Raw genomic sequence first — 24,501 nt, forward strand, 5'->3', positions numbered from 1 at the left:
TATTTCCTTAACAAATTCATCTAAAGATCTCTTTTAATTCTTACTTTATCAATCTACCTAATTTTCAATATCTTTCTATAACATGCATCAAAGGCTTCCATACTTTTTCTTATGACATCCTTGTTTCATACCATCAAACACTATTCCATTGAAATATTCTCAATTTCATGAATTTTTTTTATAATACTAGGATTTATATTTGATAGCAGCACAATTCTTTTCTGCAAGAAGCATCTCCTTGTTTGTGTCAATTTCCTTTATATATCTGCCTTACTAATAAATCTTTTGTAACATTACACACACACACACACACACACACACACACACACACGCGCGCGCGCACACACACACACACACACATGCACGCACGCACGCACGCACGCACACACACACAATATATATATATATATATATATATATATATATATATATATATATATATATATTTATTTATTTATTTAAACAAAAATTACAAATTGACGTTTACTAGAAATAGTAAATTATTAAATCTTTTGGATTGTAAGGGAAACTTTTTTTTATATTACTAAAATATTTTTTCCATTATACTACAAGTTAAAATAAAACCACAAATTTAAACTATTTATAAAAAACTAAATCAAGTACATAAAAAAGTTAAAATACTTCAATTATAATTAATTACTGGCTTTAAACTAATATCTCAGAAACTGTTGTTTCCTTCAACAATATACTCATCAATAATAAACCTGAGATTCACTGTGATCTTTAAAAGGAAAATGTACAATACACATGTACTGTAATTTTTTATAAAATAGTAATAAAAAAGATTAAAAAAACAAGTATTGTTCAATAAAGTTAAAGAAAAATATTTCATAAATAAAAAAAATTCTAGTGATTAAAATAAAGAAGAAAATTAACATAAAAGTGACAGGAGATAAACAAAAGATTTATACATATTTATGGGAACAGGACAATATGTACGATCTGATTTACAACTTAATAATAAACGAACAACAGAAAAGGTGTTGCTATCAGTTCTTGGGCATATAATTCAAATATTAACAAGAGAATACTGAAGATCATATTAAAATGTGAGAATAACAGTATTTCATAACCAAAGGTACAATTACATGTAATATGGAGTACCAAACTGAACTGGCTTAATAGTTAAGACCATTCCCAGTAAGAAGAAAAACTGTTTCATGATATGAAGTCTCCTGTGATATTTAAAGTTCTTATTATCTGAACAGACAAAACAATACATCCCTTGTCCAATGATGCAGCCAAATGTCTCTTTTTTCAACCAGTTTCAAGGCATAAATAACATTTAATTTTGTAATTAACAATACTTATTTTTATTTAAGAAAACTGGACAAAACTAAATTTTCCATTTCAGGAACCGTCATCTCATAAAAAAAATCAAAAAAGAAAGTAAAAACAGAACCAAAAGTTCATATGATTGTCACAATAGAATAAACAGAAAACAATTTTTGTAGAGAACAAAACACTGAATTGAACAGTACATCAAAACAAATTAATTAATGTCAGTATTAAAACACCAATTTCTAAAATAGATTCTAAACAAAACATTAACATTACGTCAGAACTAGAACATAAACAACTAGAATACTGTACATAAAACAACTTCTTTTCAACTACAAAATTGTTTCTTACACTGCTGCCGACCCAAAAATGAAATATTTCCCAGGTGGATTAGTTACTGTTTTTCATAAACATATCTTATTATGTGTACAATGATTTGTAAGAACCCAAGTGAATTCATTTTTACAACGTCTTTATAAAGGAAAATAACAAAATAACTAAATATAATTTCCTTTACAGAATTAAAAATTCATAAATTAAATGTTTGAGGAATGGGTGTATAGCTGTGTTTTAACATATTGTAATAAATAACAGTATAATTAATAGAAGAGAGTTATTTATTGGACAGTTGTCATATACACAAATAATGAAGATATATTTTTTATGTTGATATTGTCAACCACAATAAACTTACTAAACTTGCATTAGACTTACTAAATATTCTTGCACAGAGCAGATTACTTTTAGTGTTTTATCTTTACTTAAATGTATCATATATATATTAGTAATATTTTATAGAAGAAAATTAAAAAAAAAATAACTTTTAGCCTAATTATGAGTAATTAAATTCATTTAGATGAGTATTTTGATATACAGAGCATATAAAAAATAAATATGAACAAATGACAATTTTAATTGTAAATAGATATATAATTAAAATAAAAGTGCTTTGAAAGTAATAGTAAAGATATGTCATTAAATATATCACTTACTGCAATGAATTTTAAAATGACGGAATAATTTCTTTTCTTCAGAAAAAGTTTTACTACAAATCTCACACTTCCATTGAATATCATCAGGAATTACAGACAATTTTATTGTTTCTTCTGTTCTGTAAACACAAAAACAGACTAATAATGTCAAAAATATAGATTTTTGAAGTCAGCAGGTGCAAGATCGGCTGATTTTTATAAAAATAAAAAATTAGCAGTCACATGAGTTGGTACATTGTCACAGTGAAAGAAAGAGCTGCCATTCTAAAGTTCACATCTCTTCTTCACATTATCATGGAAATACCTGACAGGTTCTAGATCTCTTTTATAATCTTATATAGATTCTTATACAGAATCTTTTATAGATTTATTGTACTAGTACAGATAAAGACTGTACAGTAATGGCAGTTGACTGTCTGCCCTAGGACAGTTTTCTGATCCAGTGCAATGAGAAACTTTTTTCCACATCATACCCATATGCCTATGTCTCACTGTCAGTTATTATCACTGACAATAAGGTCTCTATCTTGTTTTTTCAAATAGCAGATTTTTCTCTTGTCCTGAATATCATGTAGGAGACATTACTAAGTATTTATTAAGATACTGAGGTTTAATAAGATTTTTGAGATATTTATTGATATCTGAATATAAATAACCGTTTTAAATTTACTTAGAAACACACAATAAACATTAAAAAAATACAAAAAAAATTACAAAAATATATCTGATTACATATAAAAAATTATTTTTTAAAAAAGCTTTTATTTAACTAATATAATATTAACATTAATAAAAAAAAGAAACAAATTAGAAAAACCTTATTTTTACTTTTTTAGAGGGTTTTTGTTTCCTTTTTTTATTAATGTTAATATTAGTATTAGTTAAATAAAAGCTTTTTTAAAAAATAATTTTTTATATGTAATCAAATATATTTTTGTAATTTTTTTTGTATTTTCTTTAAAGACTAAAAATAAAAGGTTTTAAAAAGTAAAAATATTTGTTTTGACACATTGGTACACATTATCTGTACCAAATTTCAATCATTTTCATATGATAGTTCATAAGAAATGAAAATTTTCAACTAAATGCATGAATTAGCATAGGGGTAGCGTGTGGTGGCATGGAGGTGGGTCATATCAAATTCCGACACCGTAGTGTTCTATTGTCATCAAAGTTACATAAGTGCACCAAATTTCATTGAGTTTGATATGATAGATCAAAAGATATAGCAGTTGCAAGATTTGATTATTCCTAAAGTGAGTTAAATAAAAGCTTTTAAAAATATTTAAATTATGATAAGAATTCTTTAAAATATTAAAATCAAAGCATTATTTTAAACATATTCTAACTGTCCTACATTATAAACATTACTAACGTTAATAATTACTCTGTACTACTTTTCTGCTTCTAATGTATTTCATTAACTCCCAACTAAGATAGTTGTAGAATAAATGGCAAGTCTTTTCTTAGGTATTGTCCTTGTACTTAGATTCACTGATAGCTAGCGGAATCAAGTATAAGCTTTTAATGTTTTGTGGTGACTTAAGTTAGATCTTTTTTGAAACAGAATATTCCACACATCTTTGAAATTAATCTTGTAATATATCTCACTTTCAAGAGCTTCGTTTGCACATGTCATCAACAGTTAAGTTACCTGATTTTCTTCAGTAAAATCAATGTAGTCAGATTTTTGTCCATCATAAATCTTGCAAAACATAATATCAAACAATATTTACAGTGTATAAGTGTTTGCTAATTTTTATTCACATTCATAAATGTAATCAGATGGTGCATTGATTTGTAACTTGAAAAGTAATATGGTCTTCTTCCATCATCATGTACCAAAAGAATTACTTATAGAAATATCATATATGGCATTTTCCAAGATTTTGTTCCTATTTTGTTACATGTACCTGTCAGATATATCAAAACAACAGTTTTAAAATTATTGTTTATGATATATTCTATCATACTTGAGGTGAATTTGTTGTTCAATACACCACTATCACCTTCATGCCACATTATAAATTTACTTCACAAAATAAATTTATTGATTTATGGAACTTGTCAAGTTGTGGAATACAAATTTTTATATCTAATACATCGATGATGCCATCCATAGTAACCAGATAGGTCATAACACTGGGCAGATTCATTGTTAGAGCAAATACCTCGAACTGTTCTTATTTTTCTCGCTCAAGCAGCATTTTTCTTCTTGCAATGATTGTTAGATTCTTTTTCATCAAGATCCAATTTTAAATTCACAAGTATCTGATTCTTTTGTAGTAAGAATAGTTATATTTTTCTTTTTTAAAAAACTTCTACACTTTTTTTTAATGGGATGTCATTTGTTTCTCTTGAATCTTTAGGAATGTTATAATGAAAAACCGTATCCACTTTTTTTATAGCCAATATATACTTAACCCAACACCTTACATTTTTACTTTCTCAATTATTGATATTGCTTCTGTCTACGATGCTACAGTCTACTGCTTCTGTAGCACCATAACTATGGAAAAAGTATAGTGGCCAAAATTTTGGGTACCAGAGTTTTCGCAAATGTTGACATTTTAAGATACCCTTAGTCTAAAACATACAAATTAAACATTAATGTTTACAGAAGTTATAGAGATTGATAGCATTAAATTTTGAACAAAATTAAAAAAAAGAGGACAGTTTTAGTCATTATTAATCTTCTTGTATAATGGTCATAGAAAATTGAGCTTTAATATAAAGTACTTGTTAAGTTATTTAAATTTTAAGGTTTTAAGTCAATTAAATTCAAGAGTGAGTAAATTAAACATTATTTTTAAACAGTTTTTGCCTAATATTTGAAAAAAAAAGTTTTGCCGACCAAGGAAATTTGGCTATATATGTCCCGGCTTTGGTTGATTTTTAAATCCACTGAAAAAGGGAGCATCATCATGGTACCCATTACTATTTTTTTAATCTTGAGGAAGAGGAAGTAAAGAAAATTTTTGAGGAGGACATCGCAAGAGGTCTGAATAAAAAAGGTAAAGTAGAAAATATAGAAGAAGAATGGGAGAATGTTAAAAAGATAATTCTTAAATTAGCAGAAGCGAGCTTAGGCGGAACAAAGAGAACTGGTAGAAAATCTTGGATATCAAAGGATATATTGGAGCTGATGGATGAATGTAGAAAGTACAAGAATGCTAGTGATGAAGAAGGTAAAAGAGGAACTACCGTAAGTTAAGAAATACTATAAACAGAAAGTGCAAATCAGTGAAAGAGGGTGGATTAAAGAAAAGTGTTCAGAAGTGGAAAAAGAAATGATCATTGGTAAAATGGACAGACCACACAGGAAAGTTAAGGAGAATTTTGTGGTACATAAATTAAAATATAATGTGTTAAACAAAGATGGTAAACTGATTTATAATATGAAAGAAAAGGTCGACAGGTAGATGGAATATACTGAAAAGTTAGATGGAGGAAATGAATCAGAAACTTATATATTATGATTACTGTTAGAATTACACTTCCTACTAAACATCTACTAATCAACTGAGTCATAGAAGTTGATATAAAAACCAGATAAAGGAAATTAAGAAAAAAGGAACAACTGTGAAAGGAGAAATTCACAGAAAAAAGCATTAAAACAAAATATATAAATAATAAAAAATTCTCCTCTCATCAATGCTTAAAAAAAATTTGTAGTTATAAAAATAGAGCCATCTTGTTACTTTTACAAATTGTATAGTATAAAGTTATATACATCCAACCTATTACTACTACTGCTGCAACACTAAGATGAAATTCATTATCTAATGGTCTTTTCCTATTATCCTATTATTTTAGCAAAAGATGAACAAAGGATGTCTTGCCTGCCAAGTGATAATAAATAGGCTGTTCACAAAGTACGGGAACGCTTAAATAACTTTTCAACTAATAAACATAGAAAAATGAAATTCAATATATGCTCTTCCTCTTAAAATGATTTATTTTTTTCAATATGATCTAATCTATTCAGAATATCAGTAGCGAATTCAAATCGTTTAATTTTGTCCTGTGAATAAATTTTATGTAATACCTGAATCTTATAACCAGGTATTTTTTTTCTTTTATGCTGTGAACAGTTGTTTTTGGTTAATTAAAATGACATTCCTCCGAAGCAGTAACAAAATTTATTATTTGTTACATTAATTTGTTGCTTTACCCTACCTATATCATTCTTTGTTACAGCTGTAATATGGGTAAGCAAAAAAAGGCATCAGATATTAGTTGCTTTTTCTGAAAGTGATGAAGAATATCACCTGCATTTCAGTTGCCTTGACATATTTATATGCAACTGTATATTCTGCTAAATAAAGAAGGCAATGGGAATCTGTTTCACTTCTTAGTTTCTCTAATAACCCAGCATGGCATTTATCTTTAATATTTCATTCAGGCATGGTATTTTTAATTTACAACACTTTTATTTCTTACTTCCATGCACAAGCAAAATTAATAATCTCAAAAAAATAAAAATAAACTAAAAGCTAAACCAATTTCTAGAAAGGTTATGTTTCATGTAAGATAACCTAAAACCATTTGGTTTGGCAATTAACAAACAAAAACTCGTGACAGAAGTTTAGTTTTAATTATTGACCAGTATGAAATCAGCCATTTATTTATGTTGCTATTCACTTATACCATGAAATCAAATTTATGTCAAGCTGACAATAAATAAATATGTTTTAAACACTTCAAATGTACAATATTATTGGCTTAAAAGACATTCAGTTTTTATTAGTATTACATCAGTTAGCATCAGACTAATTATTAAAAACTTAAAAAACAATGTGTTATGCAGTCTAATTACAGAAATAGTAAGTATTATTTAACTGAAATCAGCATCAGAAACCATTTTAGACACTTTTGTCATTTTCTTGAGACAATACTTGGGTATTTCCAAACTGATAAGTTTCTATGATACATTTTGTATTTAATAAGTTTTGTTTTTTTTTTTAATATTTTGAGTTTCAAATTTTACATTAATTTTTACATTTTGTAATTTATTGAATAAGAAGAATATTTAAACAATAAATTTAATGACCTATTAGATCATTAGATTAAAATGAAAACATATAATTGAAAATCCTACGGAAAAATGTTAAGCTTAATAATTTTCTAAAAACTTTATATAATATTTAATGAATGAACATCAAAATGGGTGAAGCTGATAACACTCAAAGATCTAGTACCTTTTGACTTTCAATTTTATTTTTGTCAATCTTTTTTTACAAATGCAATTGTAACAGACAGGGTAAACAAAAGTAATTTTATACATCTTTACTTGAATATTATTGCTGTTTAAATGAGTTACAATGCTAAAATGAAGTCATTAAAAATATCAGTGAAAGTAATTTTAATTTCTAATGTTTAATAAAAATTACAAAGTATTTAAGAAGTTACTAATATTTAAAATGTTCCTTATTGTGTTTGAAATCACGGTTCCATAAATTATGCCCCAAAATCACAAATCACCAAAATTTCAGTTTAAGCCATTAAATTGAACCCAACCCCCCGAAAAATTAAGGAACAACTGTATAACAATTCACAAAAATATCTATTTCTCTAAAAATTGCATAAAATAAAATAAGGATGATGCATAAGGCCATATAAGGTGTACAAGGATAATAAGATGTAGCCTCTTATATACTCCACTTAGCCAAACTTTAAACAAGGTAATCAACTGAATATCAGCGAAAAGATTACAAATGTTTTATGAGTATTCAGAACCTATTAAAAGTAAAATAGTTCATTCAGAATCTACGAATCTGGGTCTTGCAGCATCATCTAACAACTGATAATGATGTAAATCAATAAAATCAACTGGTTTGTTTTTTTATGTAAAACTGACATCCAGATCATGGGTATTTTAACATTAAGAAGAATATGTAAAAACATTAATAAACATATAATTCTTACTTAATTTAAAATATTAATGAATTTTTGTAGAATAAACTATAAAACACAAAAAAATAATTTAATGATAAAATGAAATAATATTTAAAAAATAATTAACACAAAATAAGATTTTATAACCACCTCATATATTAAAAGTTTTACAAAAGTTTTTCTATAGAATAGATGAAAATTTTGAATAAGTTTGTTTACAATATGATAATTCTATAAATTACAAAAAAAACAGTTAAAAATTCATCTCAATCAGAAAGAAACTTCAATAAAAAAAATTATGGTTTTAACTGTCCGAGTGAGTTGCTACCTGAACCAAAGCAGGCACTAGTGATTAAAAACTCAATCATTAGTTTATAGAAACAGTAGTTGCTTATCACCATTAGATGTAAAGGTGTGTGAAAATCTTTAACTCACTTTATTACTATAATTTAAAGGTAAGTGTTGTTCTGCAACAGCTTATAACATACAAATACCGATGATTAAAAAATTGTTTTAAATAATGGATTTTTTTTATTTTATCATTATTTTAGTATTTCAGGTATTTAAACAAAATTCAGCTAATTATTTTATATTTTTATATACGTATATAAAATATACTTAATTATAAAAAGTAATTACTTAAATTTGAAAATTATAAAAAAATAAATAAACCTAAAAGGAGCAACTAAAAAACAAACAGAAATGGAAAAAAACAACACTGACTTCTGCTCATTTTCTTGATTGTTAGCAAGCAAACTAGTGGAGGTAGAATTGTTGCAACAAACTTCATCACAGATTATGGTAGGTCTTTCAAGCACAAATGATATCCATGTTTCAGGACATGATTTATGTAATTCTAAATCTGAATTATCACAACCTGTAAAATGAAGTACTATAAACAAATGAGAAAAATTAGACAAACAAAAAAATCTTTTAATCAAACAGGAAAATTTAGTATCCACATAACAACTTCACATGTAGAATATCTAACACATTCACCACAGAAAACTCGCATGCATCACAGTCAAGTTCTTCTGTAATGAGAATTACAGTAATTTATAGAAACTTGTATTCTTTTCTTGCATGTGTCATGAATGATATGAATAATAAATATATTGTAGTAAATAATAACACGAGTAATGGAGATGAATCACACTGAAGTAAATATTTTACTGTTTAAGAACATTTGCAAAATTATTAAAATTATCTTTATCAATTGTTCTGTACCAACTGATCATTTTTGCCTTTTTTTTAACGCATATAAAGAATTCTTCATTACTGTTTTATAATTTAGTTATTATGGATCAGATAATGAAAATGTTAGCTATTTAAATCTTTCAAAGCAAACAGACTGAAAGTATTTTGCATTAACTGCAACTTATTTACATCTTAGAGAGCTTTGTACGAGATATAAAATATAGAATTAATTTTAAATTGTTCTTTTATAAGTAAATAAAATTGAACTGTTTCAACCTGCTACAGTAAATTATATTAATTTTAATAGAAGCAATGTATACAGATATCATGATAGAAAAGAGGACACTCATTTTTCATTTTATGTTTCTTATGGTTATTATGGAGAAATAACAAATAGCAGCCAGTGGTTTTATTTGAGGATAGTGGCATTTACTCTAAGGGATTTCTGTGATGAAGGGATTATAACAATAGAGGTATATCAGCATAATATATAGCATATATAGCATATATATATTTAAAGCTAATCAACTGGTCTTGACATGCTGATGCATAAAATGTAGTTAGCTCAGTCAGAATGCTAGTTATTCTTCAGAATAATTACTCTTTTTTTCAGTTTTTTGTGACTTTCTTTTTTCAATTTGTACTACAGTCAACAAAAAATCATTGTCACTGTACATAATTTTTAGTTTGTAGATGGGTCTCTTGGAAACATAACTCTGTCTAATTCTAGCTAATCTGCTACCTCTTCTATTTGTAATCTTAGTTTCACTTTCACTTCTACAACCTTTAATCCTGCTGTTTCAGAGGCCTTTGTTGTAAAGTATGTCAATCCACTACAGCCTTGCTTACTCTATCACTATAACCATGAAGGCTCTTACTATCTTTGTTCCTATAGTGTCACATAACTATTGTAGTGGTCGTGCTGCTCAAGTTCTTGATGTATTTTATCTTTACAGGCAATCCCTCCTTTCACATAATTCTCTTTTTCCATACTAATAAAAAAATTTGTAGCTACATAATTCATATTACAGTTGAAGTGAAAAATCAGCAAAACTGCAGGTGTTTAGAAACCATAAATATGAAAGGAATGCTGCTTACCAAACTACCCAGTACCCCATATGTTGTTTTTAATTATTATATAAATTTTCTTGATTAATTCTGTTCATGAAAAATATTGGTTTATTTTATACGTTTCAAAGAAAATTATTCCTGAATGTAATGATGACAGTTATTTGGAAACAATCATTAATACAAATAAAAAAACAGAAAAGAAGACGGAAGAAGTTGAATCACACCACCAAATAAAATTGGGTCCAAAATTGAAATGAATTGGAATTAACGGCTGAACTTTTGCCAATGATATTACTATTTTTTTGGAAAATCTCAAAACGGCAGTAGAACAAGTAAACCACCTAAAAAAATATTATCAGGAAAAATAGGACTAAAAGATTGCAAATAAATAATTAAAATATAAAATCCACTTGCCAACAATCTTAAAGACTGTTGGCAAGTGGGTTTTTACATTTTAATTATTTATTGTATAATCATACCAATGGGCCATGTTTGATAAAATTATTATAAAAGATTTCTTAAAAAAGACAGAATTCATATGGAATATGATTTCATAGTTCATCTATTAATATGAAATATTGGAAAATCAACAAAGATAATAAATTTAAATAACTGGGAGAAATAATCCAAATTAATGGTTTATGTAAAGAAGCCTGTCAAACAAAAATTATAAAAAAACGAAATGGCTTACAAACTAACAAAAGATATTTACAAGAAACAGAATATCTCAATAAAAGTCAAAATCAGACATTACAATACAGTAATCAAACCAGAAGGCCTATATGCGTAAGAATGCATCTTCAGTTTGAAATCAGGTGAAATAAATGCAATAAAAAAACTTAGAACTAATAAAAATAGGTAATAACAAATGCAAGTTGACAAATCACAATAATCCATACAAATACAATGAAACTTAGAAATATCAGATTTCATCTGAAAAAGAAGAGCCAAATTCTTCAGCCATGTTATAATAATACATTTTAACAAGTTCACAAAATAAATCTTCAAAAATATTTTTAACAAAAAGAATGGAAATCATTGGACCTCAAGAGACTCAAAAGAATCTAAAAGAAATGAAAATTTCTGAAGCAGTAAAAGACAGAACATTCAGAAAACTTGTACAAGATTCCAACATTTTCCAAGAAAAGGAGAAAAAGAAACTAACTATGTCTGATCAGACGAAAGAATGTAAAAACAAAGTGAAAGAATGAATACCTATTGGAAGATCAGGAAAGAAATAAAGACCAGAATAAAGAAATAGCCTGACCTTTGACTGTTTTCCACCAATACATTTTTCACCTTTACATTTAAAAGTTTGTCGGGGGTTAATTTATAAAACAAGACGGTTTCATCGGCATTAAAAATGGGTACTTACGTATTAACGCCACCGCAGCTACAGCTTTATTTAAAAACAAAGTAGTCAATCGGATTTCGATGAAAAATGGGCCGATATAGAGTTTAACATAAATAAATAAATATAAATAAATTGGTTAAATTATATTTATAAAATAAATAAATATAAATAACCTTTATATTCTGTTTTGAATCTGTTTCGGTCCATTTTCCACCGAAATCAGATTGACTACTTATTTTAAAAATAAAGCTGTAGCTGCGGTGGCGTTAATACGTAAGTACCTAAAAATGTCCTCTTCAATAAATTGGTTAAATCGGGTTATAATATAACCCAATCATCATTCACACAACTGCTCACAATTGAACTGTCTACAGTATTAGCTTCCCAACTAATTTTTGAAAAAAAACAATCTGATGTCTGTTTTTAAAACGGTTTGTTTTAAAAACTAGCTAGCAACGATCCGTTTCTAGCAACGGATCGTTACTAGAAACAAAATCTGCGTAGCCGATATTTATAGCGAATTTTTCAACCTGCATTTTTAAAACTGGACCACTGATAGGATAGGTACATTTTCACTTCTTTTCACTTTAAACCATGAGGGCCCTATCTAAAGTCTTTGTCACATAATATGAGGTTTTTTGCTTGCGTGCGGTTTTTTTTCAAAAGCACTCGTAAGTTACTCGCGATTCTTCCACATTGTTGAAACTGTGGATGAAAAAAGTCCATGTTTTTTGCAAACATCTGAATTAGATAGGACTCGTTGCAGTTCTTGGATAATTTGGATTTTATCACTCAAGGACGGTTGTTTTTTTTACGCCCTATATCGTTCATTTGTAATGAACGGAAGTTAATAGAATACACTGTACAGTTTTTTTTTTTAGCAAGAAACACTAAAATGAAAACGAATTCACTGTCGCGACTACAGTATTACTGTTGTATTTGGCTACTGGGTATCCAATCCATTACCTTAACACAATACTGTTTGTTTAACCGATTCTATGGTACAATACTGTATTTTTAAACTGAGAATTATGACTACTGAATTTACCAGTGAGGGTAGGGCAGATAAAATTTATGTTTAACCACGCCCTCCTTCAGACTTTCACTTAAATTGTCTAAAATGTGCTATAAAGTTCGATGAACCTATTTGGACGGTTTGGACGGATCATTGTTTGGCCCGTCTTTGGCATTTTCAATTGCAGCTTTAGATACATTTCTGAATATCCTAATATAAACTCTGGGTCTTCGGATCTTTGCTCTTTGAATTATTCTAGGTATTTTTTTTTTTTTTTGCTATGTTATAAGAAAAAAGAATTGAGTAGTTTTCTAATTTAGTTTGACAAGATATAATTCTGTTTTACGGCATTTAGACATGACATTTCTGATTCGCTTGATATTATATTAATAAATATCCTTTATGACAGGAAACACAAAACAAATACAAAAGTAATAAGAAAAAGAAATACATTATAACATTGGAAACTGATAACACTATCAGGTAGATATACCCCGAAAATTCATTTTACAATATTGATACTAATAGAAGGATGATTTGAATAATTTGTAATAAGTAGAAGCATTAACCTATTCACAAATCAAGTACTATTTTCACTGTTTAAAGCATTTTTAAAAATAATTATTGAAAATAATGAACAGCTCCAACAATGCATTCACATTAACTCAGAATACTACAATCTTTTTCCTGATATTTGATTTTAATTAAGAGGAAAAATTCATAAGTATTGAAATCTAATAGATTAGGTACATGCTGGACCTGTAGAATGTTTGTAAGTAATGGCTGGACAAGCTGTAATGCCATGGGTAGGTGTGTTGAGGTGGTGAAATTGTCTACTAACCACTCTCATACACTGCTGGTCTTTGGCAATAAAATCCACCCCTCAAATAAAGAAGAATATAATAATATTTCTTGTAGATTATATATCTTGATGGAGCATATTCATGATGCACAAAATTGCTTAAGAAAAAGTTTGTTAGCATTGTCTTTTATACTATATACTGCTACGCCCCAGCAGTACTTTTTTGTTCAGAAGGATTTTTTAATGTTTAACAGTGAGGACTGTATCTAAGTATCAGGGTTATACTCATAAATCCATGACTCAACATCGCTTAAAACATATTTATGATTTTATACGATTTAAACATACTTCAACTCGTCATAAGCGATTGATACACAGGCCTTTTTTTTGGTACAAACTTGGTTAAATGTGTTTCGTGTCCAACTTGTCATAATAATGGACTAAACTTAACTGAAACTTTTCTCAAGTTAGAAACTTTTTCATTTTCCTGGTTAGACAATTCTTCACTAATCACAAGTCTCACTACTTCACAATCTCCTTTAAAATGTCTAATCCAATCAAACTTCAGTGCACCCTCCCATGCAGTAATCTTTAGAAAGCACTACTGTATTTTTTATTAAAATGTTTGGTAAAATACTATATGAATTCATTGCTTAACATTTTCTGAATAATAAACGCATTGAGGTTTATTAGCCTAAGAACAAAATACAAATAAACCAGATGAGTAGTATGGAATGTTTACATTCGACGTCAAAAGCGTAGTTTATTTAATACATTCTTCAATATATTTTTTGCATCCACCTAAACCGCACTTTTATCATCTATTTTTTAATCACGTATTCATCAGGCAAAATAGACGTATATATTCCACATCAAAAATCGTATGCAAAATACACGTTGTTTATATTCGGCATCAAAAAGATAGTTTGTTAGTTAATGTATTTTATTATAAAACAGCTACTATATAGACTGCTGCTGACGTCATAGGGATTACCCGCAGAGTATACAGCTGTCAATCAAGTTGTTTTTATAATGCGACTTTGATCTTTTATCAAGAGTATAAAAACCATGTCTATTCATCTTGCAGTGAACAATCAATCACACACATACACACACACACACATATATACAGTAACCGCTAACAGCAATAAGTTATGTTTTGTTAAATTCAACCAATCATTATATTAATTGCGATCCCAAGCGCATCTTGACACGACGCCTCGTACCCCGGGACGCGGTTAGCGCTGCCCTAAACTAGTGTTCAGCCAGCCGGTCTCATTGTGGAAACGCCGCCGAAAGGCTACCCGTTTCGCTTTTCGCTTGCCCCCTACAGCGATAGGTAAACAAAGACTGCGACCCGATGAATCGCAACGCGAACGGTGTAAAGGACAGTGTGCGATCGAAGCGAAAAACTTCGATCTGATTTCTCGGACCAATTAACGCTGCTCGGAAATTTCGGTATGTATTCAGGTGTGTTTCCGCATAGCAACTTCTTGAACTGCACATACAGGCCGAAAGCATGGTTATTTTTTTCATGTAACCGCTGCTATATACATATGGATATATATAGTCTCCTCCCTCTGTTTTATATAAATATATTTTAAATATTATATATCTACAAACACTAATTATTTTCTTGTTGTATAAAACAATAATAGTTTATATGCAATGCTAATTTATTTTATCATACCAAACAACAATAGCGTATGTGTGTTATCTTTTCACCAGCAAAAAAATAAAATTACATTTTTTTCTTCAACAGTTAATGGTGTATACTCGAATATAGTCTTGCATAGGTCGCGAGAAATTTTGTTCGGAATCAACTTCGCCTAATCACTTATTCTTATTCATTACTTCATCAGTTAACTGCGTAAACCTGACTATAGTGCCGTAAATTATCAAAAAATATGCCGTGGATTTAGGTTTGAAATTTTCTTCGGTTTCAATTTCAAGTTTCAAATTAACTACGGCTATCTTTATAGAATCATCTTGCCGCGAGAAGTCAATCACGTATAACGGATAATTGTTTTTGTAATCTGAAAACGTGGCGACTCTGATATGATTTTTTTAAATCGGTAAACATTTTATACACCAACGGCAGTAGTATAGTTTTGCCGATTCTGAGAAAGGTCAAAGTCATGCAACAGTATCAAATTTAAAGAAAGAGAAACGCCAGCGTTGCCAACTCGTAAAAGATTCTATAAATGCCCTTTCTGCGAAAGTTTTCCTTTTTAGCAGGAAAAAATATTTTTAATTTTACTTTTTTCGCAGTTTTTCTGTTTACTAGTTTTGAAAGTCAACAAGACCGACAGTTTTATATGAAAACCATCCACATTTTTCGTATGTTCACAGTGTGTTTTTAGTATACCAGTGTTGTATTACTGCTGTGTTAGTTATTTTCTATCTTCATTTCACGTCATTTTTGTTACACAGGTGAGCAAAACAACATCTTAATAATAATTTTAAAAAAATAATTTTTTTTTCTTCAATTTCAGCGATAATTGTATATTTGTGAAAATCTTAATTTATTAGATTTAAATATATATACAGAATGATTCAAAGAAACGGGAAATTTAAAAAAATAAATAACGTTAATGAAACATTTTTTTTAGAAAATGAATTTTATTTCATGTAATTGTACAAATGTTGCCATTTTAGGATACATACATTTTAGTTTATTTTGTAAAGATGACATCTTGCAGGTGACCTCCTCTTCTACGTAAACACTCACGAAGTCTCTTCGTTAAATTGTTCATGGTTTGAGGTAACATCTCATCTGGAATTTCCGCAATTGCTTCTCGGATCTTTGCCTTCAGTTCATCCGTTGTAGCAGGTCTACTGTGGAACACTGCTTTTAAGGTGATCCCACAAAAAGTAATCGCAAGCTGAGAGATCAGGCGATCTGGGAGGCCATCTAATGTCACCATTTCGTGAAATGACACGTTGTCCAAACAATCGGCGTACAGCTGCCATCGATATTCGTGCAGTATGTGACGTTGCTCCGTCTTGTTGAAACCAGGCTGTGTTAAGAATTGGTGAAAATCTCTTTTGTTGTTTCACAACAAAGGTTTCAAGCATGACTACGTAACGAGCCGACGTCACTGTAATCGCAAGACCGTTGTCATCCTCAAAAAAAATAAGGGCCTATAACACCGTAAGATGACATAGCACACCACACGGTCACTTTCTGTCTGTGCAACGGACGCTGGTGTAGCTGCGTAGGATTTTCTTGTGCCCAGTATCTGAAATTTTGCTTGTTAACAAATCCACTGAAGTGGAAATGCGCTTCATCTGACATCCACAGTTCGTGAACAAACTCTTCGTTATCATTTATCTTCTGAAGCATTACATTACAGAATTGTGCTCGCACAACTGCATCGTTCGGTTTCAGTTCCTGGACGAGCTGCAACTTGTATGGATGGTATTGCAAGTCCTTCACTAACATTCTTCGAACACTTACTACGCAATTGTAAAGATACTGAGAGACGGCGGATTGACCGATGTGGACTTTGTGTGACAGCATCTTGTAAAGCTTGAACATTCTGTGGTGTACGGACGGTTCGCTCAAGGCCTGGAGGTTTCTTTTTCATTGCCGAACCAGTTTTCTCAAAATTAGATATCCATGTTTTAATTGCATGTGCTGATGGAACACTGTTGTGCCGTCCCAGATTAAAATGACGGCGAAATTCTCTACGCGCTCCCTCCACACTATCATTGTTTTTGTAAAACGCTTTGATAGCAAATGCACGTTGCGCACCACTCCAAGGATCCATGACAACTAAATAACAGGTTAGGTTAGAAAGGCTGGCGCCACTTATCAAGTGGTACAATTGCCCAAGACTACCAACACAACTTTCAAAATTTTCCGTTTCTTTGAATCACCTATTCGTTTATTTAATTTGTTATTGTTAAATATGAACTGTTTGTATTTTCTTAATTCCAGTTAATTAGTTCTTAATTATTGTTTTCTTAATTTCAGTTAATTATTAATAAAGTCTGGAAAGATCGTGTAAAATTATTTCCAGAATAATATCGTTTATGTTTAACATATGTCGCAAGATATATTCTGTTCAGATGAACAGTTAAGGGGAGTAGTCGAGGCCGCCCGTCCGGGATCTTCAGGCCTCGATAAGATAGTCATTAATTATCAATGCTAACTATTTATCGGCCACGGTCGCTACAATACAGCCAAACCTGTCGTAGAAGATTAGTCACTTTCTGTCTGTGCAACGGAAGCTGGTGTAGCTGCGTAGGATTTTCTTGTGCCCAAAATCTGAAATTTTGCTTGTTAACAAATATCCACTGAGGTGGAAATGCGCTTCATCTGACATCCACAATTCGTGAACAAACTCTCGTGAAAAATCAAAACAAAACTCGTGAAATGCACACTATTTACCGGCCACGGTCTCTGCAATACAGCCAAACCTGACGTACAAGATTAGTCTTTGAATCAGACAGTAGCGAGCGACGATGATGCTAGCCTCCCAGTATGCCGCTCTTCATATGAATAGACCAGAATGAATGAGCCTCATTATTTCTGATTCGAGCGATAACCATGAACATCACCGGTCAGCAGATGAATGGGAACGGTTGTTGTATTTTACGTCACAACTAACTGAACAGGAACTATCGGTTGCAGCATTTTCTGTTAGAAGAAACTGCACCACTTCTGGTGAATGAAGAAGAAACTGCACCGCTTCTGAAGAATGTAGCTTCAACCTCTGCATCCCTACAGAGCACCGTTAGCACTGAATTTAGAGTTGAGAGTGTCGCTGATAATTTGGTAAATATTCTGTCATTGGAGTGTTTACATTTATTCGCAAATAAAGTTTAAAATAAGATTTTTATTTTCTATTTTTTCAGGATGGAGATGATTATAATACGTTTGTGTCCGTTGCACGCGAGCTAAATACTAAAGTGAACAATATAAAGAATGTAACGATGGAATTGACCCGTCTTGCTGTAAAGGTAAAACTATTTAAAATATTTTTTAGCAATTTAAAAGGGAATGTCGCTACATGTTGTATTGGATACTATGCTTTTAAGATGAAAAGAACTTCGTTTGTAAATCAAGTAGTAGGTGCCGGTTTCAAAACTGAAATTAAATACTAAACAGAGACCTATATTAAAAGTAGATCTGATGTGGTGCTTATTTTGTATAATTAATTACGCAAAATTTATTACCACTATCTGTGGTCATGCGGTTTGCATTTCGTGCTAGAAAAATTAGTATCACTAATCGAATGTTCATTGTGTGGCGGTTTAATTTTATTTTTTAATAATTTTTTTTAAAAAGAATCTGTATTTTATTCTACAATTTTTCTGCTGTTTCTCTTCAGCATGACTGTAGAGTATCTAATGGTTTACATTATATGTATCCGTGTATAAAGAGATGAACAGATAATCTTTTTCCATAAGAATGAAGGAATGTCAATAGAAAACGAAGATGATGATGACAAAAGTTTTGTAAATCTTACAGAAGAGGTTAATAAAAGAATACTATGAAAAATAGGCCTCAAAGAAAATACCACCATACTATTTATCTGTGCGGCCATAATTCGTGTAGGAAATGCATTGTAACTTTATTCGCAAATAAGCCGAAAACGAAAAATCGATGCCCATTCTGCAGGGAGCCTGTCGTTTTAACAAACAAAATCCGTGAATAAAAGTAAACATAATTACTGCATGCGATTTTATAACTTATTAGTATCCCCCGCTCATATATAAATATTTAATTTAATTTTTTAAATGTGGTTGTTTTGTTTCAGTTACAACCGATGCTGCAAACTGAAAAAGATATAGTTAAAGAATATTATGAGAGATGGCGTCGTTTAAAACAATGTTAGAGGAACTGGAATACGAATTGGAAATGTATAAAATTAATAATTGTATCAAGAAAATAAAACTGAGAAATTTTTGTCCCTTTGCAGTAATAAGTCAAAGGATATCAAAATCTGATTTGAAGAAATGTATTCATCAATTTGCTGAAGAATATTTGTGTGCCGAATGTGGTTTTGTTTTCGATTTAGGAACTATTTTTCTCCACACAGCTGTTTAATTCACTACCAACTCAAATTTGAATGCAATACCGCCAAAAAAGCTAATGATTGTTATAAGTACATTAAAGATGGCGATGTGTTTGACATATTATTACGTAACACATTCAATGAATGGCCGAGAAAAATTACCTAATAATATTAATGATATGTTAAGCAGGATTCTACTTCACCGGCGAGTTAGATATTGTAGCGTACCTACAGTGCGGAGTTAAAATGTTCGAGTAGATCAATGATGATGATCTGTGTGAGGAGCATAAACGTGCGTCGCCGAACTGCGTACTGGTCAACGACGAGGGTGAGATGAGTTGTTTATCGTCACATTCATGAGCGCGAATTTAGCCATGATATATAAGCGGATCTCTAATGTTTTTTTGTTATTGTTATAGGGACATGCTGTCGACAGTAAGAGAGTTAAGAAACAATGAGTTCTCCTTCATTTCCGTCTGAGTGCGAGTATCTGAGTACAAAGGAAGCGGATGCGGAATCTACAGAATAAGAGACTGCTTGCTAATCTGAGTCCAACATCTCTCCAACCATGAGTTTGTACAAGGTATTGCAAGAGTTTCATAAGCAAGGTCGCAGAAATTTTCCGACAAGACCTGACGTACGTAAAGAGATAGACAACTTGTACGAAGCTGATTTAGTTGAGATGGCTGATTACTCCAGTCAACAGGATATATATATATTCTTAAATAATAAATTGTTCTTCGAAATACGCTTCTGCTTTTCCTTTGAAGAGTAAAAAGGCGGATGGTGTTGCAAAGTCCTCATTTTTGTAAAATGAGACATTTTCGAACTGATGATGGTAGGGAATAGTTTAACTCAAAATTGAAATCTTTATTACTAAAATTAGATATTAATCATTATTCAACTTATTCCGATAAAAAGGCATCACTAGTTGAGCGATTCAATAGAACCCTCAAGTCTAATATTAGCGTGCATTTACCGAAAAAGGAAACTACCATTGGAAAAGTATATTAGACGAATTGGTCAATAATTATAACAAAAGGGTACACAGGACTACCGGTTTTAAGCCGAAAGAGATGTTTCTTATAAAAACGAAAGCTAACTGCTGCTAAATATAACAAAAACTGCACGAAAAACCGACGGCATGCGATTACGAGTAAGTTTTATGTCGGTGATGAGGTAAGGATAAGTAAGTAAAAAAATACATTTGTAAAAGGATATCTTCCAAATTGGACGAATGAAGTTTTTACAATCAGTAAGGTAAAAATGACAGCCTATAACGTACGTTCTTAACGATGGGAAGGGTGAAGTAGTAAACGGAAGGTTTAAAACAGAAGAACTTAAAAATTACACTGTTCAAGTATGTTAGTAGCGGAGATGGACGTCGAAGAGCAAGATCGGAAGTTAACAGTGATTAACTTTGATCGTTTAATAGGTGATACAATCGATTTCAATTCGAAAAAGAGGCATAGCCTTTTTCTTCTAGACATATCAGATGTTTGGTCATAGGTACTTCAAACTGTGGTAAAACAAATGCGGATTTCTACCTTTTGTTTGACCCTAGTGGATTATTGGAAACAATTCTGCTCTAGAAAGGTAAAAGACCAATCCGCGATACAAACATATAGAGATAATAAGCACACTTTTTCCAACCTACGTCTTTAAGAAACGAGAAGTTGAACCTGCGATGACGTTGAACGAAATCCGTAGTCGAATATGTTTATTTTAATGCGCCTAACGAAATCTGCGAAAGGTTAACTGTTGATTGCATCAAAGAAAGCGGGTAATATGGTGATATCATGAAATTGTATCCATAATCGAATAATTGAAAGAACGATGGCTGATAACAGGAAAAAGCGTACTGTAGACGATTCATCTGAGAACATGCCGATCAACAGGTTTGGTCTGTCAGAACTCAGTTCGGGGATCCCGATCGGATCACGATGAAGGAAATATCGACGTCCATAAAAGAATCTGTGATCTGCCGTATGCAGAAAATTATGATGATGCCGTCAATACGAGTGACTGCTTGTATATCATCGAGCAGTATCTTGTATAACAATCGCGGTATCTTAATGTGTGAGGAGCATAATAATTTTAAAGCTGTACTTCAAAGTTGCTCGCGCTAAAAACACAGCTCATCCAGACGATGAAAACGACCTGATAACGCTGAATAAGCGCGGTTCCTCATCCAGCAGAAATTCGACAATGTCGTCAACATGATCAGGAAAAATGAAGAAATCCCTTCTGCAGGTAAAATCACGAACAACCGTGGGAAAGACGAAGGAACACTGACTGAAAACGAATCTAATACAAAAACGGACGATTCATCCGAAGAATGTTAGTCAAGTATAAAATGAAGAAAGCGAACAAGCGAATGTCTAGTGAGAAAACAGAACGTGGTTTGTTAAGTTCGGTCGCGAGAAGTATCGTAAGTGACATTGCAGGAACCGTACTCAATCGGGCGGAAGACTTGCTCCCTTTTGAAGCTCACATACCAAAATACCAATACTGCGGTCCTGAGACCAAACTACAAAAAAAAATTGCAAAGATGATCCGGGGAAAAACCCGCTCGATAAAGCCTGTAAAGTACACGCTTACACTTACACTTACAGCGATTCTCGACGGAGAGCGTAAGCCGATAAAGAATTAGCAGAAAGAGCCTAGCAGAGGGTGTCCGCATCCGATTCTAGCATTAATGAGAAGGCTGCTGCGTGGGCCGTAACAAGCGTTGTGGAATTAGAAAGCAAGTTCGGTGGAAAACTAAAGAAACCTTTGAGCAGAAGTACGCGGAGAAAAACAATACGAAAACGGAAGAGTGTTTACCTCGAGCCGTACTGTTCAAAGACAGGGAGGGGCGTTTATCTCGAGCCGTACCGTTCAAAGACCGGATGCGGTGTAACAAAAACGACGGCCTGCCGTCGCAGACGGCGTTAGAATTACTGTAAAAACTCCTGAATAAGCCTTTGACTAACATAGAGCTGATACGGTTTGCGCGTAAAGTGACTATAACACATTTCAGAGGGGTTTTCATGCGCGATACTCTACCGCATAACATAAAGAAATACGAATTGGGGATGGTGAATTTAGACAACGCCGACAATTCGGGTACGCATTGAGTCTGTTATAAAAACGAGGCGCAAAAGTGGTTATTTCGATAGTTATGGAAATCTACGACCGCCTAGAATTAGCGTCTTATCTCAGATCTGGCGGAAAGAAAATCGACATCAAGTATAAATTAGATCGCAGAAGGGGATTTGATTGTCATCTGCGGACATTTGTGTTTGAAATTTTTGATATGTTCTGTTTGAGCAGAAAATCGATCGTGATATCTACGAATTTTTTCCGATAGAACTCGGCGATGCCGCGTGGGAAATCGATCTCATCGATTTCATGTTTTACAATATTCCGAAGGTAGAAAAATTTAAAGCAACGTGTTTTATTACAGTGACGGTAAAACGATAACGCTATCCCGGGGATTTATCAGATCGAGGACCTGCGGTTGAAATTAAAAGATGGGATTGCTGGATACGAGGACAATGAGAAAATAGCGAACACACAGCCGATCGCGATTGATAATGATAAAGAATGGAAGCTGCGACAGCGCAATAGGATCTGAATTGCCTAATGAGCGTGAAGGGAGATTACAAGGTCGATGATGGAAAATGGAAACCGCAACAGCGCAGTAAGATAACCTCTCGGAAATGTCTACTAGACATTTCCGACACATCAATCCTACAGCCTTCTCATTAATGCTAGAATCGGATGCGGACACCCTCTGCTAGGCTCTTTCTGCTAATTCTTTATCGGCTTACGCTCTCCGTCGAGAATCGCTGTAAGTGTAAGTGTAAGCGTGTACTTTACAGGCTTTATAGAGCGGGTTTTTCCCCGGATCATCTTTGCAATTTTTTTTGTAGTTTGGTCTCAGGACCGCAGTATTGGTATTTTGGTATGTGAGCTTCAAAAGGGAGCAAGTCTTCCGCCCGATTGAGTACGGTTCCTGCAATGTCACTTACGATACTTCTCGCGAACAACACATCGATCCTACGACGATGCATTCGCAACTTTTTTGCTCCGAAATCGTTGATTTTACAAAACCCTACTCTATCCGCACTCTTTTGGGATTTGACGCGGTTGTCCTGTCCGCTAACACGTTGCACAGAGACCGATCAATATTTCAATTGTAAACGCGATACCTATAACCTGCAACATCGTTCGGAGATCATACGTAGACGGAGAAGAAAATCATATAATTCACGAATTCTTTCCCAGCGTCGGGCGGGGATATAATAGTCCAAGTACCTCACAGCGTCATTTACCTGCCAATGAACACAAAATCTATACCGAATATAACCGTGCGCGTGTGCAACCAAGAATCAGAGCTAATAAGTGACCATGAAGCTGGATTTGAGACAAAGAAATGATGGAGTTGATTTTTTTCGTTAATTTTGAAACCACGTCCGGCAGCCTCGCCGTAGGACTGCAAAGCTTAAACGGTTAACACGAGAGAACGTGCGTTTTCTCGAATCTTTACGTTTCATGGTCTTACAGCAATAAGCGGACAGACAATAAATGTAGACTCTGCAAACGCGGTGTTCGATGAAACAATTACGGGTAAGGAGTATCATACCCATTATCCTTACGCGACTACGACTTTTAACAACGCTGAAATAAGAATCCCCGGCAACATACGTGTACACGCTTCCGTGCGACAGTTATTTGTACGTCTACGGAACGTACGGCGACGACAATGGAGCGGCAGATCCGACAATAAAATTGTGCAATAATTTCGGAACGTTTCTTTTGTACGAAATCCGGTACGAGATAGCCGGACAAGAAGTCGA

The 24,501-nt window shown here is 32.0% G+C and overlaps 1 protein-coding gene across 3 annotated transcripts in view; it reads right to left on the reverse strand.

The window, feature by feature from the left end:
• LOC142334237 (uncharacterized) overlaps positions 1–24,501 on the reverse strand; it is a 68,232-nt gene that overhangs the window by 19,965 nt on the left and 23,766 nt on the right. For all 3 annotated transcript variants that reach the window (XM_075382100.1, XM_075382099.1, XM_075382101.1), the window contains 2 exons: positions 8,916–9,069; positions 2,295–2,413 (listed from right to left, as the gene is read on the reverse strand). In XM_075382100.1, the coding sequence (XP_075238215.1) occupies positions 2,295–2,413; positions 8,916–9,069 (273 nt within the window). The remainder of the gene's footprint in view (positions 1–2,294; positions 2,414–8,915; positions 9,070–24,501) is intronic.

The sequence above is a fragment of the Lycorma delicatula genome, chromosome 1 (genome assembly GCF_047948215.1).
Source record: "Lycorma delicatula isolate Av1 chromosome 1, ASM4794821v1, whole genome shotgun sequence".
In the NCBI taxonomy this organism is placed as follows: domain Eukaryota; kingdom Metazoa; phylum Arthropoda; class Insecta; order Hemiptera; family Fulgoridae; genus Lycorma; species Lycorma delicatula.